This window comes from Cyprinodon tularosa, unplaced genomic scaffold (genome assembly GCF_016077235.1).
Source record: "Cyprinodon tularosa strain WSP-4 unplaced genomic scaffold, ASM1607723v1 ctg94, whole genome shotgun sequence".
In the NCBI taxonomy this organism is placed as follows: domain Eukaryota; kingdom Metazoa; phylum Chordata; class Actinopteri; order Cyprinodontiformes; family Cyprinodontidae; genus Cyprinodon; species Cyprinodon tularosa.
The window spans coordinates 154,218-179,918 of record NW_024039718.1 but is presented as its reverse complement, the minus strand read 5'-3'; the positions used below and the strand labels follow the sequence as shown (position 1 = coordinate 179,918).

Sequence of the window (25,701 nt, the reverse complement as noted above, 5' to 3'; positions counted from 1 at the left end):
TTTGAGTGTAATGTCAATTACAGGCCAGTGTTACAATATATCAATGGCTTATTATGGAAGCTAATGTCATATATTCAATGCTCTATTGATCCTTAGAGATGCCAGTTTGGAGAGGGGGGCATTTTCGTCTGGCCTTGCTCTCTGTGATGACAGAAATTGAGTCAAACTGTCAATTGTGAAAAATGGTTCAAATTTATCTAGAGAAAGACTTGCTAAAAGGATAACTCAGCTTGTTTGTCCGGCTAGTGTAAGGACATTTGTTTCAAATATTTTTTCTAACTCAGTGTGTTTATATCAATTATTTTTTTCTGTGTCCTTCAAATTTGATTTAAATTTAGACGTATAGAGTTAAATAGAATTTCAAGTAAGCACTCTCGGTTTTACAGGATTTTGACAAGATCAATGTTGAAAGAACCAGATTTTCAGAACAATTCTTCCATGAATGGAAACACACTGCAAATACATTAACCTGCAGCAAATTCAAAAAGTACAAAGGAAGCACAAATATGATACTTGCAAACAGAAGGAAACATATAATATAAGTTAAGGTTCCAAAACACAGGGGTAGACTGTTTTATTTTGCAGCAGTGCACTGTTGCCAACTGCTTTCAAAGCCGCTTAACTTTAAAATTATAAGACTGTTGCCCCTTGATTAGTCAAGCATTGTCAAATACAAATTAATTATTCTTACTTAAATATAAATATTCTATTTTAAATTCTCCTTTGAAACTCTTAAGTATTCACAAACCTTTAAAGGAGATGCAATTCTTCTATTAAGACACACACACACACGTAAATGGATTTGTTTTTAGAACAGTTTTCTGTGTTTTAAATTAGTTTGTGTTATTGTGTGGGAATGCTTGTTGATGAGATCGATTAAAGAATAATTTCTGTAAGCAGCTGAAAGAAACAACATTCTATTTATTCTATTCTATTCTATTCTTAAACTCAGATTTACAATAAACCAGCTAAATTATAAAATATAATAATGTAATTTTTGCTCCATGTCATAATCCCTATATTCTTTTTGTTTAATTAAACATTTTGGAAAGGTGAATTTTGCTTCTTCCATCTTAATTACTGCCACACCTGTGGATTTAGGAAAACATTTAAGTAGAACATTTCTGACGGAGAAATGTAGGAAAAAAAGATTTTGAAAAGGAAGCCGTTATACTCCATACTTAAAGGAGAACACCGTTTTTTTTACATTGGCTACATGATTTTACGTTATTACATCATGTTCTACTCACCCATATTACTGTAGTTTTGCGTCATTTTGAGCTGTTCTGAAGATATTCGACCTTGTTATCCAAGTAACGTCTTCCTATGGGCAACGAGTTCAAGGCACAAGCTAAACTGTACGCCAGCATTCATAAAATGTAGGCAAATCACTGTCCCCCAGACATCCGCGGTTATACTTTTTTATATTTATGTTTTTTGAATACAAAGCAGAATGTGTATGACGTCATCCGCGTGCCGGACTGGAGTTGTGACAGGCAACCCGGGCCACAGGTGGCTCCGCTCTACCCCTTCTATTCATTCGGCTAGCTAATCTGAATCATTCAATTACATTTCCAGAGCAAGATCATCTGTGGTAGAAGCACTAGACATCTTCCAGGCATGTGAGTAAAACTAGCAGCAGTTCATCGTACAGGAAGAATGAACTGTAGCCAGTGTGCGGATGACGTCAGACACACTGTGCTTTGTTTTAAAAAATTATAAATATAAATAATATAACCGTGGATGTCTGGGGGACAGTGATTAGCCTACATTTTATGAATGCTGGCGTACCATAAATAATATATCATGAACAGTTTAGTTTGTGCCTTCAAGTCGTTGCCCATAGGAAGAAGTTACTTGGATATACTGTATATACTGGATATACTGTAACGGAATATCTTCAGAACGGCTCCAAATGACACAAAACTCATATGGGTGACTAGAACATAATGTAATAACGTAAAATCAAGGGGCCAATGTAAAAAAAACGGTGTTGCCCTTTAATAAGGACATGTGACTCGTAAGTAACCACACAAAGGATTCATTACGCACAAATAGATAAAATATACTATTTTTGAACAATAGTGACCTGCCTTTCAATGTTGTTCCAGCTGTATACTGATGACCTATCAAGGCATTTCAAAACATGAATAACAATAGCTGCCTCAACTAGGGTCAATGTCCTTCATTCAAGATAATTTAATTAATTTATTTGTATATTTATCAATTTATTTATCTATTTGATTTATTTATTTTGCCGACAGGCAAGGTTAGAGAGTAAGAATCTGAAAAAATTCTGCTCCGGTGCGAACTGACAGAAGTGACAAAGGTGTCCTTGGAAAAAAACTGAGCAAAAATCCAGTTACCTTCAAAATTAAGCTTGTTTTGTATTTGCCATGATCTGGATGACTGTGAATATAAATGGGAAAATCTGAAAGAATCCCTTTCATTTCAGAAAAGGATAATCATCATGGTCAAGCATAATCAAGCATAGATCCCTAAATCATCATTTAGGGATCTATGCTTTACTGGTTTAGGACCTGGGTAACTTATCAATATGTATGAAAAAAAAAGGAATTCAGCTCTCAGAACCAGAATTTCTAAAATTCTATTTTTTTTTTTTTACTTTAAAATCAAGCACAATTAAATACAACTTGAATTTTAATTAGGTGCTATGGCTTGGTATAACATGATTTAAGTCAAGTTTAAGGAACAAAGTTATATTGGTGAGCCCCTCATTCTTACGGTGTCTGAATGGTGAAAGTGCCCAGGAAATGCTGTGCAATAATGCACAGATGTAAAAGGTAATGTAATGTATAAAAACAGGAATTTATCTCGAGAATTTCTAAAAAATTATTTTTTTTTTTACCTTAAGATTAAGTGTGATTAAAGACTAATTTCTAGTAACTACAAATAATGCTAATAATACACTTGCGACAAGGATTTGAAAAGACACACTTTTCCTTATAGGCCATGTCCTTTGAACACATTTTTAATTATAAGGTTAAATCTATGTTTGAAACTGCTTTTTTTTTTTTTTTGCTGTGCTGTGATTTTCTTTCTTTCTTTCTTTCTTTCTTTCTTTCTTTCTTTCTTTCTTTCTTTCTTTCTTTCTTTCTTTCTTTCTTTCTTTCTTTCTTTCTTTCTTTCTTTCTTTCTTTCTTTCTTTCTTTCTTTCTTTCTTTTCAACCCATACTTTAACTTCCAGAACTAAACTTTTTTGGAGCAATGCTCCCAAACTATTGCATATTTGATAATTTCTTGTAAAATTATTGACTTACATTACAGCATTCAAATCTATTTAGGTACTGTATTGTCGTTGGAAATTTTAAAGATGACTAGTTTGACCCCTGATCAAGACCTAAACAAAACAGCAACAAAACTCCAAGCCACCTCCTTAAAATCCGTATTTGCAAAAGGGCGAAATCATATGCCCCATCTTCAGCACCATGGAAAGCACCTACGTTCTCCAGAAACACGCTGTTTAATGTACAGTAAAGGTTTAACACAGTTGAAAACAGTCAATATAACTTGATATCAAACGCCATATTTGTGCTCGTATTGAATTTCATAAACTCAGCAATTTATGCTACTTTATTGAAATCATCTACTGCATAAACAGGTGTTGTAATTCCTCGTTACAAATCAAAATCTAAGTCCTTAGGAACTTGTTCGAAACTACAATGACATCGGATTCCCCTCCGTGTCCCGCGCGGTCCAGTTGACATTCCAGTCGGGGTCAGCTGAGAGCAGCATTGGACACAGGAAGTTACACCTGCCCGGTTCAGGAAGCTGAGCTGGAGCAGATAAAAGCTGAGATAGTGATTGAAAGTGATGGTAAAAGGATTTAGCCTTGGCATTAACAGAGAGAGAGAGACAGAGTGAGGAAGAGGGAGGGAGAGAGATAGCAAACAGAGAGAGGGAGGGAGGAAGAAGAGGAGGGAGGGTGATATTTTCCATAAAGCCTTTCCCCCCCTCCCTCTCTTTCTGCCCTTGAGCATCCCGGGTAAACCCGAGGCTTGTAAAGTGGGAAGAGGAGGAGGAGGGGAGGAGGAGAGGGGGGCTGATCGGGGCGGGCTCAAGCCTTTCTTCAAACTCAATATTTTATACTTTTGATACACCCTGACGGTGGAATTCATTCCTCTTTTCCCGGCCGATCCCAGATCTAGGACACCGCTGAGCTATCAGAGCACAACCATCTACGGTGTGATTAAAAAAAAAAAAGTATCCGGCGGACTGCAAATAAACCAACAAACAGCGCGCAGGTCAGATTGATGTCGGGAGTCCAGTGAGGACGGTGGCGGGGAAGGAGTACAGTGGATGGTCGGAGAGGATTTATAGTACTGACCGGCCGCACAGAGACCCGTGAAAGAAGTAAGTGTTTTATCTGATCAAGCAAATTTGCAACACCTTTGCGTCCATTTCGCTCCACATATCTGACTGATCCACATGAAACGCACCGCTCGGGATAGCCGGAGTGGGCAGACGGGTCTAACGTCTTGATTTTTTTCAACTGAGGCAAAACAGCTGAATAAATAAAATAATAATGTTTGTGCAGCGAGTAGCCTACTGTAAGCGATGCTGCACGGTTGGGTGCAGAAGCGTCAAAGCGGACACACCCCTGATCTGGTCCGGTAAAGTGTTTCAGCTTCTAAGTGAACAAGTCTGAAAGGTTCGGGGCAGGCTGCACGGACCGGACTTTTATTACTGACAGGATGAAGGTTAGTTTAAAGTTTTTATATTAACGATGGGGAGGGGGAAAAACTTTATCTCGTCATGAAAGCAGTAGATTTGAAAGTAAATATATAGTTGGATTAAGTGATTAATTAGGCTATAAAACTTTTATGCTTCCCTTTTCCCCCCTGGTTGCGGTAAGAACATTGATCGGGTCGGTGAAGTTAGTAAACACTCACTTGGCTCATAGAAAGCTGCAAAAATATTATTTTTAAATACGGTTCTGCAGAACCTGAAAGCCTATATTGTTTGACTGATATTTTTTTACAGCGTAATCTGTCATGCAACATCTGTATCCCACTCTGCAGAACAGCAGGAATCACAGGCACCGGGCAGGAGCACGTGTTTTTACGCACAAGATTAAAGCATGCAGACAAGCGCTTTTAGTTGGTTTTAAATGTTTCAGAAGAAATACTGGTGTTGCAACTCCTGCATTTCCTCCATGAAAAGTTTTAGACCTTAAAATGAGAAACTTACAGGTATAATAATCGTTTATTAACTTTTCTTTCTTCCGTCCTCAGAGTGCTTTTGATCTATAACGGGAGCCAAAGCGATCTGAACCCTTCAATGGATCTACCCGACGACGCAGTGGATCCTTTTTCATCTTTCCCAACCGGAACCTCTGTTGAGCTACAGGACCCGGCGCTCTGAAACATGGATCCCCGCGAGCATCTCCCACCCAACTCAATGCAACATTATAGTAAAAGTAAACGCCTAGATTCGTCTATGTAACAGTATCCGCCCATCTTTTCCTTTGGAAATCACCCGTCCCAGGCAAAAAACTGTGTTCCCCTGGGGGACGTCAGTATCTGTCAGTATCTGTCAGGTGACACTCAGTGAAAGCTCCAGATTCAGTTGTCTCCGTTCACCCAAGGGATTTCATTAAAAAGCTACGAGGCAAGTCTTTTTTCTAAAGTCGCATGGTCATGATGCTCACTTTCTCTTTGTGATCACCGCTCCATGCGCTTTACCCCTTATCTGAGCTCTCTGGCCCCCACACCCTGTGTCGGACCCTGTTCCATACACCCCTCCCCAGACCTGCCATGCTCCTCCGGGCTACGTTGTTGCTGTTGCTGCTGCTGCAATGTTTGGCCTCCGCCCTTGGCCAGTACAACATGTGCAAGTCCCTGGTGAGCACGGACGAAGGCTCGGTGTGGGAGCATTACGCATGCCAGCCCAGTCCCGCGTCCATGAAAGACTACATGCGCATCAAGGTGGATCCGCCCGGAATCACATGTGGAAATCCTCCCGAGAGGTTCTGCACTCTGGTAAGTTCATCCTGGGGACCGATGATACATGTTTTGTTATTTTTTTGTATAATTTTTACTATCGTTCTCCAATATATTTATATAATAAATGAAGAATTGTGCTCTTAAAAATGCAACACTTTGTCAGAGAGTTTGTGGTGTTTTAGAACTAGACATATCAGATCCAGACTGCTAAAAATGAAAAGCAGAAATTTGAAGCAAAATTGATAATAGTTTACATCCATAAATATTGATGTTTGCATTTATATGATTATGATACGAATATAACATCTTTTGGAGCTTTAAAGTCTTTTTATGTCATGCAGACTTCAGGACCTTCCACTCCCAAGGACACTAAAGGATAAGCTTTGAAAAAAAAACACTTTTAAATGTCCAAAAGTCTGCAGGCCGGTCCAGGCTACTAATGAAATTCTAATAGTCTGAAATAAGGGTAATCAAATCTCCATCATAATGCTGCAATTAGGCTTTTATTCATTTTCCATGACGGAATGAAAAGTTTTCCATCTGAGCTTTGACTCAGGGCTTGACTCACTATGGGTGTGAGACAAGATTTTTTTCTTGACGATCGACCCACTGTCACTGAATGTCCACTCATTGGTCATAACTGCTGCTGAAGGCGCCAGACTTGTGTCCACAGATATGACTCAAAGTCCCCCTGTGCTAGAATTGTAGGCCTGTCAGTTTCCTTTTATATAACCATGTAATTCTATTAATTATTTGTTTGCTTTCCAAATTAGGGATTTCCTTCTTGTTGCAGAAACAAGTAAAAAACATCTTCTGGGATAGACCAGATATTATCATGTGAAGTTATCCCTTTAAACAGGAAACGATGATGCACACCTTGGGATCTTAATGGTTAATAACTTGTTTTAGCAGAGGAAACCAGCGTTGACTTGAGTGAAACCTCTTGGCTTAAGAGATTAGATGGACCAGAGTGAGGCAAGAGGTGAAGGGATGCCTGCTGCCATAACATATTGACGTCTGCCCCCTAATGGCTCAGGCCTGGAAACTTCTATAACTATGTTTCTGAGTGAGCAATGATGAAATATTGATGTACTCCTTAATGGGCTTTCTTACAAGGGGTTGGCTGGCGACGCTTCATCTCAAGGATCCTGAGTATGCTGCACAGCTGATGAGACAGAAAGAAATAAGGGTGATGTAGGGCGGGACAGGAAGGAGTCTAACCTTAGTCAGCACTTTCCCATCGGACGGGAGCTTTACAGTGGAAAGTTCTGGTTCCTGTCAGGCAGTTTGCGGTTGTGGAGATTTAAACAGCTCTCAGAGTGCACTGATCAGGAGCTTAGATCGTTATGTTTACAGGAAAAATTACTCTTCTAAGATGTGCTGTTTTTCTGGAAAAAAAAAAGTTTATTTAACATCTGAGGGTTCCTTTAACCCATTGCCTACCTGCAATGTACTGCCATTTAGCTGGTTGAAAGCAGATTTCTACATTCATTTGGCCAAAAATAAAAAATATTGACAGTGAGAAATATTTAGCATAAAATATTACCGTGGTGTACATTATGCCTTAATAACTGTAACTAAAAGGATAGCCCTAATTTAGTAAACTGCCAAGCAGTGTGCATTTTCAGGTGCCATAGGGGCAGCACTATAACTTTTGAGTACACTTTTTGTGGCATCCCATTAAAGAAAGTTCAAAATGTCAGAATGGCATGGCAAAAGATGTCTTGACTGTAATTTTGGAAGCATAACTTTTTAAAAACTTCATTCCTTTCTGTTAAACCTACAAGAAAGATGCATTTGGAAAGATTTCCATGCCAGTAGTGTGTATGCTCCTGTATAAAAAGCAGAAAGGTAAAAAGGTAGGGTTATCTGTGTAATTAGACAGGATTTTTCTTTTGAATCTTTATTTTGTAGTCTATAATTTAGGATATCCACATATATATATTTTATATATTTCTATAAATATTGCTGATTTTCTGTTTTAAAAACAATGAAAGAAATAAGGCTTGCTTTTTAAAAGCAATTTAAGAACACAATAAATCTGATATATTCAGTGCAATTGACAATGTAGTTTAGATATGCACATAATGTTTTTTTCCAGGAAAGTGGCACTTTAAACTATTCCTAGTTTCAGCAGTAACATACAAAGTCAGGGTTTTATCTAATTGGCTTACTTCCTCATTCAGCAATCCCACAAATAAATTTTTTTTTAAAATCATAACCCTTGGGAATAGAATAAAATCCCAAAAGTCTGCATATCCTGATTTTCTGAGTTGTTGGCCTATAAAAAGACGGAGATTGACTGCGGGAGATGCAAAGTAGCTTTTCCCTCCATCTCTCACCCTACAGTATGAGTGTTACTACACACTGGGAGAATTCACTTTTGAAGCATAGTGGCTTCCAATACTTCCATTGCTTTCTACAGTACATTTTGCGCCCTCCTCTTTAGGGATCTATTTTTTCTACTCCATTCATCTCACTCGTTTCTTGGGAATGCAGCTTCGTGTCGGCACAGCCAACGAGGCCAGCATCGTGTCGGCTTCTTTCAATGTGACACGCTTCCAGCACTTTGAAAAAGATGCTACTGTCACCAGTGCTGCGTGAGGAGCTTCAGTAGTTTTTTTTGTAGTTTTGTAGTATAATATCTGCTATAGGGCTTGAAAGAGGTGATGGAGTGAAGATTTTCGAGGCAGAATCCTGCAGATAGGCAGCTAATGATGAGAAAGAGGTGAGCCAGATCAAAGTGAAGCACAAAGATGAAACCTTACTACTGTCCCGCAGAGGCACTCACTGTGCCTGTCTTAAAAAATGCTGCATTTAGATGGGGTTGGCTGTTGTTGCTGTGCTTTTTGGTTTTGAAACCAAACCTTCCATCAACCATCTCCCTTGGGTGGAGAACAGAGAGCAGTCGAATGCTAATGGGAATATGCATGTGTGTTGGAATGTGGCTTTAACAGGGACCAGTCAGAATTTGTGTAACACTTGGGCAAGTTGGATGTGGTTGTGCATTAGTATGCTTAAGGAAAACAAACACACACATACACACAACTTGCTGTTCTACAACAGATTTGCCCATTTTAGAAGCTAGAAATCATCCAGCTCTAAAAATAGACATGAGAGGAGAGAGGAGCCGCGCAGCAGCGGAAGGGGAGCATGCAGGAAGGGGAGAAAGATGGCAGCTGGTAGTGTGGATCAGTGCATCTCAGACTGGGCCTATGGCCATATTTCAGACTCACTGCCTGGTGAAGCCTTGCCAGACCCGGATGGCCTGCCCTGGCCAGCAGTGGTCCCATCAAGGCCACAGGAAGGGGGTGGGTGTGGCGGGGGATCATCTAAATCCAGCAGTGGGCCAAATCTAGATGCACCTACTTGGTGTAAATGATTGCCCAGGTGGCCAGTGCTCTGTTAAGCCTTAGCTGGGGGTGAATTTCAGCGCAGCATGAGCGGGTTTCACGCTGCAAGGCGTACAGTAATTGGCGAACAGATAGTTGCGGAGAGTAGGCAGGGAGAGTAAATGTACAAACAACGGACGTGGGGGAGGGTGCAGTGATGTAATGGTGTGGCTCGCTTTCCCATTAGGACACAGTTGAAAGTGATCTGAGAGTGTTTAGATGTGTTGGCAGAACGGGAGGATAGTTTTAAGTGAGATTTATCCTTCACTGAGGTGATTCTTAGAGGGATTGGCCGCAGGCGCTTAAACAGCCTGAGGTGGACTTAGCAAACCATCTTATCAACCAATCAGGATCTCTCGAAAGATAGCTGTTTGAGGAGGAGAAAACGTGCAGAAAGGCTGCGGGAGTTTGCGTATGATTACAACTGCAACTATTAAGATGGATGACAAGTTAAAAGATGTTTTGAAGTTTATTTTGACCACTCAGTCCTTTTTTTTCTGCTCACACATATAGATGTACATAGTTAGGATATAAATATAACATTGCTTCTTTAAACTTTTTTCTTTAATGGAAGTGATCAAAAGCTTTTGAAAAGTCTTATTTGTTGTTCTGATTCATATACAGTATGACTCATTTTAAAAGATTCCACATGAGCAGTCCGCTGAAACATTAACAAAGAAATAATGTACTTGTATTAATCTTTTTAAAAGCATTTAAAGAATTTCACTAAATTCCAGAATGACCCCTGTTATGCAAAACAAACAATTGCATATTTGATTTAGTTCAGGTTACTTTAGATATGATCCCAGACAAACATGTTTAATCATAAACTTGAAAATGAACACTGTAAAAAAAAACGGCCTCATTTTACGGTAAAAAACTGGCAGCTGAGTTGCCAGAAGTTTACCGTCTTTATACGGTAAAATTCTGGCAACCAAAACTGCCAGTTTTTTACCGTATTTCTAAAATACGGTAAAATTCTGGCAACCAAAGCTGCCAGTTTTTTACCGTATTTCTAAAATACGGTAAAATTCTGGCAACCACAGCTGCCAGTTTTTTACCGTATTTGCTAAATGCAGGATTTCACCGTATTTTTAAAATACGGTAAAATTCTGGCAACCACAGCTGCCAGTTTTTTACCGTATTTGCTAAATGCAGGATTTTACCGTATTTTTAATATACGGTAAAATTCTGGCAACCACAGCTGCCAGTTTTTTACCGTATTTGCTAAATGCAGGATTTTACCGTATTTTTAAAATACGGTAAAATTCTGGCAACCACAGCTGCCAGTTTTTTACCGTATTTGCTAAATGCAGGATTTTACCGTATTTTTAATATACGGTAAAATTCTGGCAACCACAGCTGCCAGTTTTTTACCGTATTTGCTAAATGCAGGATTTTACCGTATTTTTAATATACGGTAAAATTCTGGCAACCACAGCTGCCAGTTTTTTTACCGTATTTGCTAAATGCAGGATTTTACCGTATTTTTAAAATACGGTAAAATTCTGGCAACCACAGCTGCCAGTTTTTTACCGTATTTGCTAAATGCAGGATTTTACCGTATTTTTAAAATACGGTAAAATTCTGGCAACCACAGCTGCCAGTTTTTTACCGTATTTGCTAAATGCAGGATTTTACCGTATTTTTAATATACGGTAAAATTCTGGCAACCACAGCTGCCAGTTTTTTACCGTATTTGCTAAATGCAGGATTTTACCGTATTTTTAATATACGGTAAAATTCTGGCAACCACAGCTGCCAGTTTATTACCGTATTTTGTAAATGCAGGATTCTACCGTATTTTTAAAATACGGTAAAATACCGTACTTCCTAAAATATAAAAAAAAAAATAAAATGTGGTTTTGCCGTAGTAAATACGGTCATGCTGACTGAGGCATAATATCTCCATGAGTGAAAAACACATCCAGACTGGATGATATATTGACATTTTATTGTAAACCCTCCCCCCCCAAAAAAACATATGGTAAATTACTGGTCTCTGTTCCTACCAGAATTTTACCATACAAATTATAGTACAACACACAAGGAAGTGTAACTTGTCAAGCATTTCTATACAGAAAGTTATAAAGAAAATAATTTCTAATTAAACAAAAATACAGATTACGAGTAATCCACTTAAAGAAACAATTTCTATTTAAAAAGTCAAGTTAAAAAAAGAACTGATTCTATTTTCTGTCCAGTTTCCTCACGGTATTACTGAGATCTGGAAAACAGAAACAAAACAAACAGTATGTGTCCACATAAGAGATAACATATTGTAGAAGACAAAATGGTGATAAAAGGATTCTTGTTCTGGGTTGAGAGTCACAAGTCGCTGAGATCAGACGTTGCTCAGGATGGTTGTAGTCTTCCCAGTCACAGGTTGAAATTGAGACTCGCATGTTGTCAATCGGGTGTTTCCTCTCTGCTGGAAAACAAAAAGAAAAAGTTAGAAAGATGCACTACATGAACATCTTATTCGCTTAAATGTTTGTTTCACCTTTGTTGACTTGCATATGGACACAGGTACTTCAACCAGGTGGTGCGATCATTTCTGACTGAAAATTCAGTAGTTAAACCTTTGTTTGTTGTCAACAGGTGTGATCCTCTGGTCTGCAACCAGACAAAATACACAAACAAAAAACAAATAAAAACAAATATAACTGTTTTAGGCAATTTATGAAATAGATACTCACCATTTATCTGAGTCTCATGAAGGCCAATAGGTTGTCTTCAACCATTTATGTAAGTTACATTTCCTGCAAGCTAGCAGAAACAAAGCTGTAAATGTGAACACTTTTCATACAGGCAAACAAATTGATACAGCTGAGACAATTTATGCTAGGTTAGTTTTTCTCAGTCACTTTTGGTGCATTTCTCAAGTCATTGTTGGCATTTACAAAACAGTAAGCGCATTTCTCAAAACAATTTGTAGAAACAGGAAAAATAGCATTTGTTTGCTTTCAAAATCCTTAGTTCAGCTCTTAAAATTCTGTCTGTTAACATATCAGTGACTCAAAATAATAAGTTATAGTCTCTCTATGTACAGATAAGACAGTCAAATTGATTAGTCATGAGAAGAGACTACAAAAGGATCATTTACGCCAGTGTTTCTCAACCCTGCTCCTCACCACCCCCTGCTCTGCATGTTTTAGATGTGCCTCTACTCCAGAACAGCTGATTCAAATGATTGGATGACAATCAAGTACTGCAGAAGCTTGTTAATCATCCAGAGATACAATTCAGGTGTGTGGCAGAAGGGAAATACCTAAGCCTGCAGGACAGGGTGACGCTGAAGACCAGGATTGAGAAACACTGATTTACGCTTTTGCTATAATTTATTCATGGACCATGCCTTGGTGATTCAGAAAGAAAAAGACAGAAATGCAGAGAACAAAAAAAGTAGAAAAGGAGCCACAGGACAATCTCCTCAAGGAAAACTGTACAGTGCTGTAGAAATTACATTACATTTTAATTTCCATAGTCACTTTGTTCCTTAACTCCACTGAGGATCTTTTTTCCTCAGTGGGGTTAAGGAATGAACAGTAGGGTGGGAGGACCTTCATCAGCGTCATGTTGTGGGTCTCAGCCATGTCCTGATGTTGGACTGATGGAAACTGGCAGATGTCCTCAGCCTCTTCTGACTCTTCTTCTGCTTTCCTCCCAACTATTTCCTCCTCAGCCTCACTCCTCTTCTTCTCTCTGGCTGTTCACTCTGTCCAGATACTTGTTCATCAGTTCTCAGACATGTAACATTGTGTTGTGTTCTGACTATATAGAGCATAATGTTGCCAACTGATGGTTCACAAGATGCACCTCCAATCTGTTTCAGAAAACTGGTTGATCGTTGGTTGAGCTAATGGTTCATACACTGACCTGTTAGAGAAAGTCAGGACTCACTTGGGAGCAATTTACCAATTCAGGACAGATTTAGAAAATAATAGAATATAAATTAATTAATATATGATTCACATTATGACAACTTTAAGACTTATGCATGTTAAGACTTACACAATGAACTGATGCTATTTTGGAAGTTGAGAATTCAACACAGACACGTTGTTGTCCTGTTGTCCTCATTTTCTGTATACACCCTTTATCCTCCGGGTCAAAATGACCCGTCTTCACTAAACCCCCAATATAAGCAGCTTAATTGAATTTTAAACACCAAATTCTATCTTGTATATTGTCACTCACCACAAAATGTGTGAATACTTGAGTTTTCCCTCTCCACTTGAATTTCTATAGCTTAAGAAAAAAAATGTGCAAAATGAGTTTCGAATGCATTTTTATTCATCACAGTGACTAATTTTCTTTTACTTTTCTCCAGTGAACAAGAGGATGTACAATACAAAAATATGAAAAATAACATAACCCATTCATCTAATTGGCACATGTAGGGCAGTATGCAAGTGCACAGTCTTTGCAGATATATTTCTTACACCTGCAGCACACAGTATGTGTTTTACAGTCTGAGGGCAGAACTGACATCTCTTCCTCTTACTTGGCTTAGCTGGGGAAGTGGCTGTGGTAGATGGATCCTCAGGTTGATCAGGAGCTGCTGCACTCTGAATAGCTTTCACAACTGCTGCTGAGGCTTCTGTGCGGGGGACATGCTTCCTTCTTTCAATGAGTGGAGTTACAAGTGCCTTTCCTAGCTGCTCCAGGAACACCCTCCTCTTGTTGTGCTTATGAGACATCCAGGTTGGGTTGATCTCTATCCAAATCACAAAGGCATTGTAGGAGGACACATCAATGATGTTGTGGAAGATGACCAGGGGCCAGCGGGCAGTCATTCTTCTGCAGCTATATGCTCCAATCACCTTATCTAGGTTGTCCACACCTCCTTTGTTTCGGTTGAATTCCAGGATAATGATTGGCTTCCTGTCCTCACGGTCACTAGTGTCGCCGTCTTTGTGCAGTGTGCTCAGAAGAACTACATTCTTGTTTTTCTTTGGGAGGTAGGAAACTAGAGTGGTGGTGGGTGTGAAGGCAAACTTTGAGGAGAAGACCTCTCTCTCCTTTGACCCAAGCAGTGCAGGTGGGAGCTCAGGCTTGTTCTTTCGAACTGTACCAACCATGGTGATCTTCCTCTTCAGGAGCTGCTGTCCGAGTTCATAAGAGTTGAAGAAATTGTCACATGTCACATTGTGACCCCTCAGTCCCTCTGTCACATCAAGCACAACTCGCAACCCCTGGTTCTTCTCTGGGCATCCACTGGTTGACTTCCCAGTATAGACTTGCATTTTCCAAGCATAGCTTGATTCGGAAGCCACCCATGACTTGATCCCATATTTTGCTGGCTTGCTGGGCATATACTGCTGGAAAGGACAACAACCTTTGGACAAAAGACATTAGCATCAGTGATTAGTATCAGTGTCACAGAAAACAGTCAAAGAAATCAATAGTGAAAATCACTTTTATTACAAATATGAAAACAGATTACCTCTAAATGGAACCAGTTGCTCATCCACTGTTACATCAGGCTCTGGATTGTAGAGGTAGGGTAACCGCTCCACCCACTTGTCCCATACCTGTCTTATGGCTGCAAGTTTGTCTGTCATACATCTTGCTGGTCTTGATTCACGGTCATCAAATCGCACCAGTCTTGAGTAGGTGTGAAAGAGTTTGAGTGGCATTGTGGCTCGGAAAATTGGCCTTCCACTCTCTGCTTACTTCTGCTACTGATTGATCTGAGACACAACTAAAACTTTGTAACATTTTATGGTTTGTAAATAACTCTGTGACCTTGATTTCAACTCCATTTGCCTCACGGGTCATTTTGACCTGAAGACCATCTTTGTACCTTTTTTTGTACAGCTTACATGGAAATGAGACTAAAAGCAACACTGAACTTTTTCTATTGTCTGGGCCAATCTAGGAAAAGTCTTAAAATCTCAAGTTAAAAAAATTACATTTAGGGGATTTTGGGGGGGGGGGGGGTTAACACAGTGGCGGGTCATTTTGACCCGAGGACAACAGGAGGGTTAACATATTTTGATCAAGACGATAAAAGCAAATTACAATTATAAAAGCATAGAAGTGTACATAACCAGCTACATGATGTACAAAAGCAAAACTTGCAAAACTAATTTTTTGATGTGCAGAAGTGACACAGTAATTTGAAGATTGAACAGGTAGTTTTAGGAATTTCAATTCTGTTCTGAGAGATGCACCCAAACTGAGAAAAGCTGTAAAATATTAATATTTAAATTCCCTTTTTTTAAAATCCTTCAACTGTCATGGACCCAGTGACTTTAGTGCAAGTATTTTGGGGGTGAGAGTCAAGACGTCAAAGGAAAATATTAAATAATATCTCTGATGCCAAGCTTTATACTTCTAAGTATTACCAAAGTATTGAAACAAAAGCTAACATGTTCTTCAGAGATTTAACTTGCATGCATGAACATTTCACACTCAAAGTAATTCAAATTAATTATTGAACCAAACTTGGAAAAAGTTGCTTCTGCCATTAACAATAACTTTAAGCACATGTAGTCTAAAGTAGACCAGAAATACAATCTATGCAGCCGTTCCTACAGAAACATTAATGGAAGTGTTGCATCTGTGAAGATTAAATGTTCCGTATAGTAAAAATATATAGCTGCAGTGCATATACATAAACAGCATGGCTCAGAAACTACACATTTCTTTGTCAGTTGGTTAAAACCGTGAAAGGGACTCACCTGTGATGTGTTGCCCTTCTCCTCCTGAACGTGCAAAAATAGCAGAAATTTGATTTCAAAGACAGTAGCAGCATCTTGACAAGGACCAGGCCTACTGGGCTCTCAGCACCCTAGTTAGCAACCTTAGTTAGCACAGTGACTTTACTGTGTTGAGTTCAGGACACCACTACAGGAACAGAGTTAAAAGAATCTTGCTGCTGATGCTGAAGGATCAAGCAGCAATGCAAACTAGATAATTATTTGTTTACATGACAAATAACAGTCTCCATTTACTGTAAACCCTGCTATTTATCACAATAACAAAATGAAAAACTCTCTAGACAAGGGGTCCCCAAACTACAGCCTGTGTCATTTGGTCTGGCAATGCTGGATCCGGCCTGCCTCCTCATACCAGAGAGCATTCAGTGTATTTTTTTCATATATTGTATTTTCTGGTTTGTGGATTTTTCTTCAACCACCAGGGGGCTCTTGAGCAGATGTTAAACTAACTTTCCCTCAAATATATACTAGTCAGTCCCAGTCACCGTTTCACTCACGGTTTTTTCCATTTCCATTCTGGGTAAAAATCTATCTAAAAGCGACCGCGAATGTGTCGTAGTCAGCAATACCCCCCCCCCCCCCCCGTCGACAGTTTCAAAGACAGAACAGCACCCCCCCCCCCCGCCGACAATAACTTTCTAAGGTATCTTTCTCCAAAAACTAAGACCGGCCCCCAAGCAGAGAAAGGAACAGCTATGTGGCCCTCGCAGGAAAAAGTTTGGGGACCCCTGCTCTAGACTATTCTCTACTAATAGCACAATATTTAAAACCAAGTGTGGGATTTGTGAAACTTCAATGATGGGTGACTTTACAACTTGTATGATTTTGGATAACACTAGAATTGTTCTTTATTGAAGTTTCACAAATCAGATAAAGGTTTTACAAACCCCACACTTGGTTTTAAATATTCTGATATGAGTTGAGAATAATCTAGTCCAGATTTGAAGAGTCTAGGTGTTGTAGTTTTTTAGCTAGAGTAAATTAAAGATGCTGATTGTAGTGAAAAATTAGGTGGAATTGCCCTTTAGCCATTTCCCAAATTGGAAGCAGCAATTGGAAACCAACTTCAGCTTCATTCAAGCAAGAGGGGCTAACATACAGTTCTCTTAATGTTAATGATCAAATACTCTCATAAGTGATGGTGGCGTTGGCTGTAGGAGTTTGCTTTGCAATCGGTGGATCGCCAGATCGATGCCTGGTCTACTGCTGAGATTTCAGTTTGGTGTATTAAAGGCATTATTAAAAAAGAAACCAGAATATCACACCAGCATTCTGTTCTTTGTAAAAAATTATTTTGCAGTCTTGTTTACGCTTTTACATTGTAGATCTAAACATCAGCAAAATTTGTAATTTTGGCTGATTGCTACTGTTAAGTTTAGGGTAATTAACTGCTGGCAATATTACAATTTTTTAAGAACTTTACAATTACTTATATTTTTACACTATATTTCTGTATTTTCTACATTTGTGACTGTCACAATTATTTAGGATATATATTTATTCAGTTATGATAATGCCATGTATTTTCTACGGCAGTATAATGCTGTGAATATTCTGGTCAGTAACTGCTGGCATTTTACAATTTTTTACCGTAAATTTACTGACTTTCTTTGCAGTTTCGACTTACGGTAGTTCCATGTAATTTCTACGGTAATGCAATGTTTTTGGATACGACGGTCAAAAACTGTTGGTCTTTTACCATTTCTTACCGTAAATTTACTGACTTTCTTTGCAGTTTCGACTTACGGTAGTTCCATGTAATTTCTACGGTAATGCAATGTTTTTGGATACGACGGTCAAAAACTGTTGGTCTTTTACCATTTCTTACCGTAAATTTACTGACTTTCTTTGCAGTTTCGACTTACGGTAGTTCCATGTAATTTCTACGGTAATGCAATGTTTTTGGATACGACGGTCAAAAACTGTTGGTCTTTTACCACTTCTTACCGTAAATTTACTGACTTTCTTTGCAGTTTCGACTTACGGTAGTTCCATGTAATTCTACGGTAATGCAACGTTTTTGGGTACGACGGTCAAAAACTGTTGGTCTTTTACCATTTCTTACCGTAAATTTACTGACTTTCTTTGCAGTTTCGACTTACGGTAGTTCCATGTAATTTCTAGGGTAATGCAATGTTTTTGGATACGACGGTCAAAAACTGTTGGTTTTTTACCTTTTTTTACCGTAAATTTACTGACTTTTTTTACAGTGAAGTGTGCAACAGCAAATTAGGGATGTGAGGAGATTTTAACATTTTTCTGAAGACTCTGTAAAGTTTAAATATATTTAAATGATAAAGATGAATGTATTTATTTTGAAATGTCTGATGAGGGTGTTTAAATAATTCTCAAACTACCTTATCAAAGAAATAAACATTAGCTGAACTTCTTCTTGAACTTCTTTTTCCAATTTGTACAATATGGGTTGTGTATAATTATGGATTTAATTTACCTGTTGACCATTTATGTCATTTTGTTTTAAGTGAGGAAAATAAAATCATTTAGAAACTTACATGATAAATACAAACTAGATCGAAACTTACTATTCACCCTACTTATATGTAGATGCCCTTGTGCACTTCTTCTTTTCTAAACTTTCTAATATAATTTTCTTACTCATGGAATACCTGCTGGCCACTTTTCTTGGCTTCAGCACGAGGTTAAATGTCTTTCAGCACGTCAGCCTTAAATGAACACCCATCTAATTTCTGCTAATGATGCTGCTGTGGGACAGTTTTCTAAAGAGGTGAACTAATATTAGGGTTATGTCCTCTTTTGTTTTTAAAATGTGCTTCTTTGCATGATTCTATGTCATGCTGTACTAGAAAAAATGACAGAAATTGTTATCCTGCTTCATAAATGAGGTATTTAACCCTTGAAAGAGGTATTTAAGCTGCTCTTTGTGTTGTGGATGCAATTTCCCATATTGAAAGCTGGATTTTGTTTGGATTAATTCTGCACTGAGCAAAGACTCAAAGGGAGCTGCAGAAATAAAAAAGTTATACTCCAACTGCTCCTTTACTGTGCACACTGTTTAAGGGGTCCTTAAATTCTAATCCTTAAGAGCCAGAGTCCTACATCTAAAATATCCACACCCGCTTGATCTAATGCTGAATTGACACTGCATGTAAAGTTGGGTTTTTGACACTTATTCACACCAAATATTGTCATGAAATTTAAGATTAACAGCTGCTAAGCACACGTTTTTTTTGTTTTTGTTTTTCCAGAAAACTATCTGGATCTGCTAAGACAGACTTGACTGTTTTTGTAGCTGTACCTTTTAAAGACCCCCAACCTTCAGATCTAGGGGAGACTTTAAAATGTGAAGAAATTGTTGTGAGACCATTAAAAAGCAAATCAAATAGTCACCACTTGTCTTGGACAAAAATTTCTGTAGTCAAATGCTCACATATAACAATGATTTATTCATACAAGTGACTCAGAAAGTTGCATTTTTTTTATTTTAATTTCCCCTATTGTTGTGCTGTGTAACTTCTCACGATTTAATCAATTTGCCCAGTGCTCTCATAATCACTGTTATGTGATCAAGTGTTTTTAAGCAAATACAAATCTATAATTGCACTGTATTGTTTCCTTAGGATTAAAGTTTGGGACTAGGGATGCAATTTATTAATCAACAAAATAAATAATCTAAAGTAAATGATCTTATCGATTGAGTAACGATTAATTGATAAGCAGTAATTTTCTTTTAAAACATACAACTAACATTTTATTATCCCAGCTGTTTATAATACTGAATAAGCAAAATATGTTTTTTACACATTATTAGACATTTAAGATATAACAAAAGAGGAACCTATTCATCCATCCATTATCTGACACGCTTGTCCCATTTGGGGTCGCGAGGGGTGCTGGTGTCTATCTCCAGCTGTCAATGGGTGAGAGGCGGGGTACACCCTGAACAGGTCGCCAGTCCATCGCAGGAACCTATTCATTTACTGAATAAAAAAAGAAAAAAAGAAAATTTATAAAGCCTTATTTCCAATGTAAAGTCAAGTGTGTTAAGTCACTCTGACACGCGGCTGTGCCACACGAACGTAGCAAGGAGGTCGATGCTGCATTGCTATGCAGCACTATGAAACAGGCGCTACTTAGGTGATTTAGGTTGTTCATATTTACAATCATATGCGCAAAAATTGAATTCTGCATCCTTGTCGCCATTAAACTGTGTAAATAATCCTAAACTAAATTTATGATTCTGCTCTAGCATGCTTCCAATATAGCATTACTTGTCTCCAAATATGACTGAGGCTCTACTTACGAATGAACAGCGCCAACCTCTTGTTGTCAGTAACACTACAACACCGGAAAAAAAATCCTAAGCAGACGTTACCAATTAATTGGATGTATGAATCTTGATCTAGAAACCCTGCCTGCAAGCCAAATTCTCTCTGCATTTGTGCGCTCACAAACATAAGGAATCCATCTTATCCTACTGCTGCTTTAACCATTTCGATCGACATGATTAAAATGGTTTTGATCATGTTTCAGTATTTTGGGTTTAGTTAGGATGTGTAACTGTGACAAAAGGAGGATGATCTGAACCCACAGTTGAGCCATAATAAACATTGCCATGCAAGATTACACCCACTTCTGTTTTGTCATATTCCATGATTTTATCTTTAAAAACTGAACGGCAGTAGCATCAAGGCTAAAGTTGTTGGGGTTTTTTTGTGGTGTCTGCTGATATTTCATTTCTTAGCAAATTAAACTTTGATAAACAAACTTTGATAAATATATGGTGTCGCTTTGCCCATTAAGCTCAAGTGTTCTGCTGACTGTCCGTCCTTCTCCTCAGAGAAGTTAAAGATTAGTAATGTGTAGGGATGCACGATATTACCTTATATCCCATATGCTGATATTCCAAACACTGAAGTTCCGATTTTCGATATAAGCCAATACCGATATAAACTAATATCAAACCATGCTAGTTGGTGCTAAAGCAGAGATTTCTCTAAAACCTGCAGGACATCGGCCTCAAATACCAACTATGGGGATGCCTGCTTTAATGTAATGACAGAGAAATGATTACAGGACTCAAAATTAATAATGAAAGGTAACATTATATTAATGCGGATATGAAATTGTTTTAATCAGTTTTAGTTTGAATCAAAAGACAAAGTAAAAAAAAATTCTCAAGGGTCAGAGTGGCAAAGAAATAAGGTGTAAATCTCAAGGTGAAGCAATGTCAAACTAAAGGCTGTACTGTAAGGTACTTTAATTAAACCTGATGGCAATTCAGTGGCATCCTCTACAGAGGCTGCTACGTATTACCAAGAGGAATAATGCCTTCTAATAAAAAGTGAAATACTGTGAGTGTGCTTCACTTTTAAAATCCACACAATAAAAAAATAATTACATACTGCTTTACACAATCCACAGCTCAGTTGATTTAAACCCCTAAAACCCTTTTCTTGCTCCTCCTTTTATGGTTGGTCTAAACTGAAAAACATCTATAAAATCTAGCAGCCTTTTCCTAATACAGCTCCTGAGCGTTTCTTTAAAAAACAGCAACTGTACTGAAAATGTGGTTCTCCCATTGAAGCGCGTCTGCTATACGTGCAGACTAAGTTAAGTTTCTTTAAATATCATATCCAGGTCCAACTGTGGGGACTTTAGCAGGATGAGCTCAGCTGCTGCTGCTTTGGAGCAGCATGATGTCTCTGCTCTGTCCTTCTCTCCTCCTCCTCTAGCACAGTCACACATGCCTACGGTAAACATTTCTTTCATTGCACACACACGCAGAGACACACACAGAGAGACATAAACAACACCTGCCCACGCAAACGCACACCTTAGATACATTTACACGGGCCGAGAGCTGTTTGGTGCGGTGAAGGCATTTCACAAGAAACTGATTCACAGTTTTTCAGGTAATTAAAGCAAAATTCTTGGATATTATATGTGGTTTTATTCATAAATATTCCTGTGTCCTGCAAGAGTTTAGATGTATCAGGATATAATTTTCTCTGCTGACATATATGGAGTCAATGGAGATTCTCAGGTTAAATAGATATAAAGATTTTGTTCATTCTTTTACTCAAAAGTTGTTTTTTTTTTTTTTTTACATATTTCATAGTTTCAATGAAAGAGGGACTAAAGCCTGGCTTTTAGCGAACTGCCTGGTTAGGTTTTTTTTTATCAAAGGACTTAGCACCTTACAGGACTGTGATTACCTTTCCCTGCTGGGCTCTCAGTTTTTATTTGATGGATTTTCACTGCTAATCATTTGCCAGAGTCTTAAAACTCAGAGAGCTTTGGTCTAGTCCAGAAAAAAATAAAAATAAAATGTAATTTCATTCTTTTTTTGATTTAAAAGTAATAATAAATTGAAAAGTGATACTGAAGGCAAAAAAATCATTTTGCTACATCTTTTAAATGTAATTTTTTTTGCATGTATCTGTGTAATTCCTACAAAGTTGTGATCAACTGTTAAATTTACTCCTTATTAAGACACTTGTCTGGAACTTCTGACCTCATCCATCTGTGATTCTTCTTTTGTACATTTGCTCGTCTAGAATTCAAATCAGTTTTTTTTAGAATCTAATTACATGACTGCATTTCAAAACCTTTATTATAAATGTACTTTTTGAGATCATTGGCTGTGCAGTTGCACGCACAGTTGCCTCCCAGGGAGACAGCTATTGGCTCCAATTTCCCAGCAGGACTCTCTGCTTGGAATTTTGTATGTTCTCTGTATGCATGAAGGGGTTTTCTCTTGGTAATATCACACTCTGCCACATAAAAAAAAACATGTATTTAAAGTTAACTGACAGATCTAAGTTGCCATGAGGTCTGTGGTGATGTTTCCCTGTAAGGGATTCATTTTAAAATTATTTAATTTTCTGCATTTATTGTCCTGCGCATGACACCGAACTACCATTTAATCACTGATCTTTACAGTTATACACTTTCTCCATTATAAGTATTCTATATTACAAGAGATTCTATGGAAAATAGACGGATGCATTGTCCAGTCCAGTGTCCAGTTAAGTCTGCACTAATGCAAAACCTTGGTAGATACAGATTTAAAAAAATTTTTAGTCTTCTAAGAAATTAGTTTTTAACAAGACAGACACTTGTCCAAGAAATTAGTGATTAGCATACATTTAAGAAACTGTTCTAGCTTATATTTCAATGAAATAGGTCATGTTGCATATAACTGATTACACTTTTTTAAAATAAATGAAAAAACCTTAATTGACAATAAAGTAGTCAACCCTTCTTATAAATGCTGACCAGTTTTTTGCTCATTTCTTCTGGTATTTCTTTGCTATTTATCTTTGGTGATGAGCTTCTGGTCTTTGAGGTTGGAAGCCCTCTTTGCCATCATCCTTATCATAAGAGACGCTAGCTAGACCAATGGAAAACAATAATATTGGTTCCAGCCATTATGATAGAATTCAGTTTATTTACATAGTGGCAATACATGTCATCTCAAGGCACCTTACATGGACAATTCAGTCAAATCATTCAGTCAGATTAGTTAAAAGTTTCATATCTATTTAACTGTTCAGCAATCCTTCATGCTTAACATGCATGTAGCGACAGTGGAGAGGAAAACCTCCCTTTCTAACATGAAGAAACCTCCAGCAGAACAGAGCTCAGTGTGAGCGACCTCCTGTCAAGGCTGATTGGGGGTTCAACAAGACAGAAGCAGAGATACAAAAGGAACATAAAAGCATTGATCCATAAATATTTTCTATATTGAAATAGGAAAAGGGTGTGTTTCCTGAGTCAGTTTTTATGTCAAAAAGGATCAAAGAGAGCACATACAGTTAGTCACAGCAGAAGTTGATCCTATGCTGGTTCTAGGAGATAAACAGGACTAAGCACTAGAAACAGCTCTCCATGATAAGTTATCAATGGCAGCTGTTGAAAATCAAATGCTCTGACACAGAATATTTTTACTTAATTTCAGTGTTTGTATGTGTACTCACACTGTAATATTAAAGGGCCGATAGTTATATAGCACTTTATAGAGTCCAAGGCCCCAAAGCACTTTAGACTATGTTCAGTCATTCTGCCATTTTATGCATGCATTTGCATACCTCTCCCTCTATTCCCATTAAATCCTAGTATTTCGACAATAACTAAGGTTGTTCAGGCTTTATATGAAAAGTCGTCCTGAACTCCATCCAAACATCTTCAGAGTTGTCCCTTGTTTTCTACCAGCTTTTATTCTCATTACACAAGTACAGAGCAAAGAATTGAACTCTCTGCTTTTAACCCATCCTCTTGGGGAGCAGAGGGGATGAGGGGATGTGGGGTTAAGACTCTTTGCTCAGGCACACAGAGTGGCAGACTGTGGGAGTGGGGTTCAAACTTAGAACCTATGGATTCCAGGCCCTGTGCCCTAACCACCAGGCCGCCACTCCCCTTCAAGAAAAGCATAGCTGCGTCAAATGAGGGTTGAACTCACAACCTCTGCATCACTTTGCAGGCTTCTGTCATATAAGTAATGCGTACTGACCAATTGTACCCTTGGAGCAGGCTAATAATTGAACTTTATTGATCTCACATTGGAGAAATTTACCGTTACCTCTGCCATTGTGGAGCGCCCGGGAAATCGCGTGGGATTTAGGCTCTTGCTCAGACACCCAGAGTGGCAGTCTGTGGGAGTGGGTCTCAAGCCCAAAACCTCAGGATTCCAAGCACTATGCCCTAACCTCAAGGCTGCCCCGCCCCTCTCACTCTATGTTGGCTGTTATTACGGTATGCATTAACAAAGAATGCTCTCACGAATGATCTCTAAATGATCTTTTAAACTGTTTTGACTTTTGTTTAGTTTCAGCCTACAACTGTCTTTCTGGTAAAATTCCACATGTTCCTATTCCTTACAGGTTAATGTGCCTTTTTGAGTGCCAAATGTTTGCAGCAATCCACTTATCTTACTTAAATAAGTAAAGTATTGTGCTTTTTTCTTTTTTGGGGTGTGTTGGTGGGAGGGATTTCCCTATATTATGTACAGATTTGCCAGGTAAATTCCACATTCATCTCAAAAAGAACCCCCAGCATGATGGAAAGCCATCATAAGTGAAAAAGCAATATCCCTTTCTCGTCCCATCTGTGGCCTTTTTAATGGGAAGGTCGTTCTGTTTGATGTTTTCTCAAAACATAATAAATTGTGTTGTGTGTGCCTGCCTTTATTCCCCTTGCCACCAATATAACATAGAAACTTCTGAAAGTGGAAGGAGTTAACACAGCAGAGGAGCACAGCAAAATGTTATGAGGGAAGATAGGAGATATGGAAAATGAATAGGCATGTAACGAGCATTCAGTAATTTCTAAATAGATATCAGCCAAAATAATTATGTTTTAACCCTCGTTAAAGTAACTGAGTTAAATATAAGGAGTCACTATTGTTAAATGTTTTTCGTTTTTTAAATTAAAGCCGCAAATCTTAATATCAGGTTTTTAACTCAGACTTACCAAAGAGAAGATTCCCATCTATTATTTTCAACCCCCTCAATGCCATTCCCTTAAATAAAAACCAGGTCAACTAATTGGTATCAATGTGCACACTAGTTAAATAGAGTCCACCTGTGTGCTACTTTATCTAAAAACAAATCATTGGTTTGAGGATATACCAAA

At 38.2% G+C, this 25,701-nt stretch overlaps 2 protein-coding genes across 9 annotated transcripts in view; one reads left to right on the top strand and one right to left on the bottom strand.

Moving 5' to 3' along the window:
• Window positions 1–4,021: 4,021 nt before the first annotated feature.
• Window positions 4,022–25,701, top strand: part of LOC119776539 (filaggrin-2) — a 122,411-nt gene continuing 100,731 nt past the window's right edge. Inside the window, exons 1-2 of one of the 2 annotated variants that reach the window (XM_038274988.1) lie at window positions 4,022–4,374; window positions 5,256–6,002. In XM_038274988.1, coding sequence (XP_038130916.1) covers window positions 5,778–6,002 — 225 coding nt within the window. In that variant the 5' untranslated portion in view covers window positions 4,022–4,374; window positions 5,256–5,777. The remainder of the gene's footprint in view (window positions 4,375–5,255; window positions 6,003–25,701) is intronic. The other variant, XM_038274989.1, reaches the window with a different exon arrangement.
• On the bottom strand, window positions 11,333–16,652 carry LOC119776540 (piggyBac transposable element-derived protein 3-like). Of its 7 annotated transcripts, none has more exons than XM_038274990.1 (6): window positions 14,808–15,569; window positions 13,866–14,699; window positions 13,559–13,609; window positions 12,058–12,127; window positions 11,862–11,974; window positions 11,334–11,789 (listed from the first exon to the last, which is right to left on the bottom strand). In XM_038274990.1, the coding sequence occupies exons 1-4, from the start codon at window positions 14,998–15,000 to the stop codon at window positions 12,072–12,074; spliced, it is 1,134 nt and encodes a 377-aa protein (XP_038130918.1). In that variant the 5' UTR covers window positions 15,001–15,569; the 3' UTR covers window positions 11,334–11,789; window positions 11,862–11,974; window positions 12,058–12,071. The 7 variants fall into 7 exon arrangements, 6 of the variants coding, with proteins under 6 accessions (XP_038130918.1, XP_038130919.1, XP_038130920.1 ...); XM_038274991.1 differs by having other exon boundaries at window positions 11,334–11,786; XM_038274992.1 differs by having other exon boundaries at window positions 11,862–11,919.

Coding starts and splice junctions, on each gene's coding strand:
- LOC119776540 (XM_038274990.1), bottom strand. CDS start 15,000: ATGCCACTCAAACTCTTTCACACCTACTCAAGACTGGTGCGATTTGAT. Junction 14,700..14,807: donor GCAACTGGTTCCATTTAGAG/GTAATCTGTTTT, acceptor TTTTGTCCAAAG/GTTGTTGTCCTTTCCAGCAG. Junction 12,128..13,558: donor AAGTATTCACACATTTTGTG/GTGAGTGACAAT, acceptor TGTTTCTGCTAG/CTTGCAGGAAATGTAACTTA.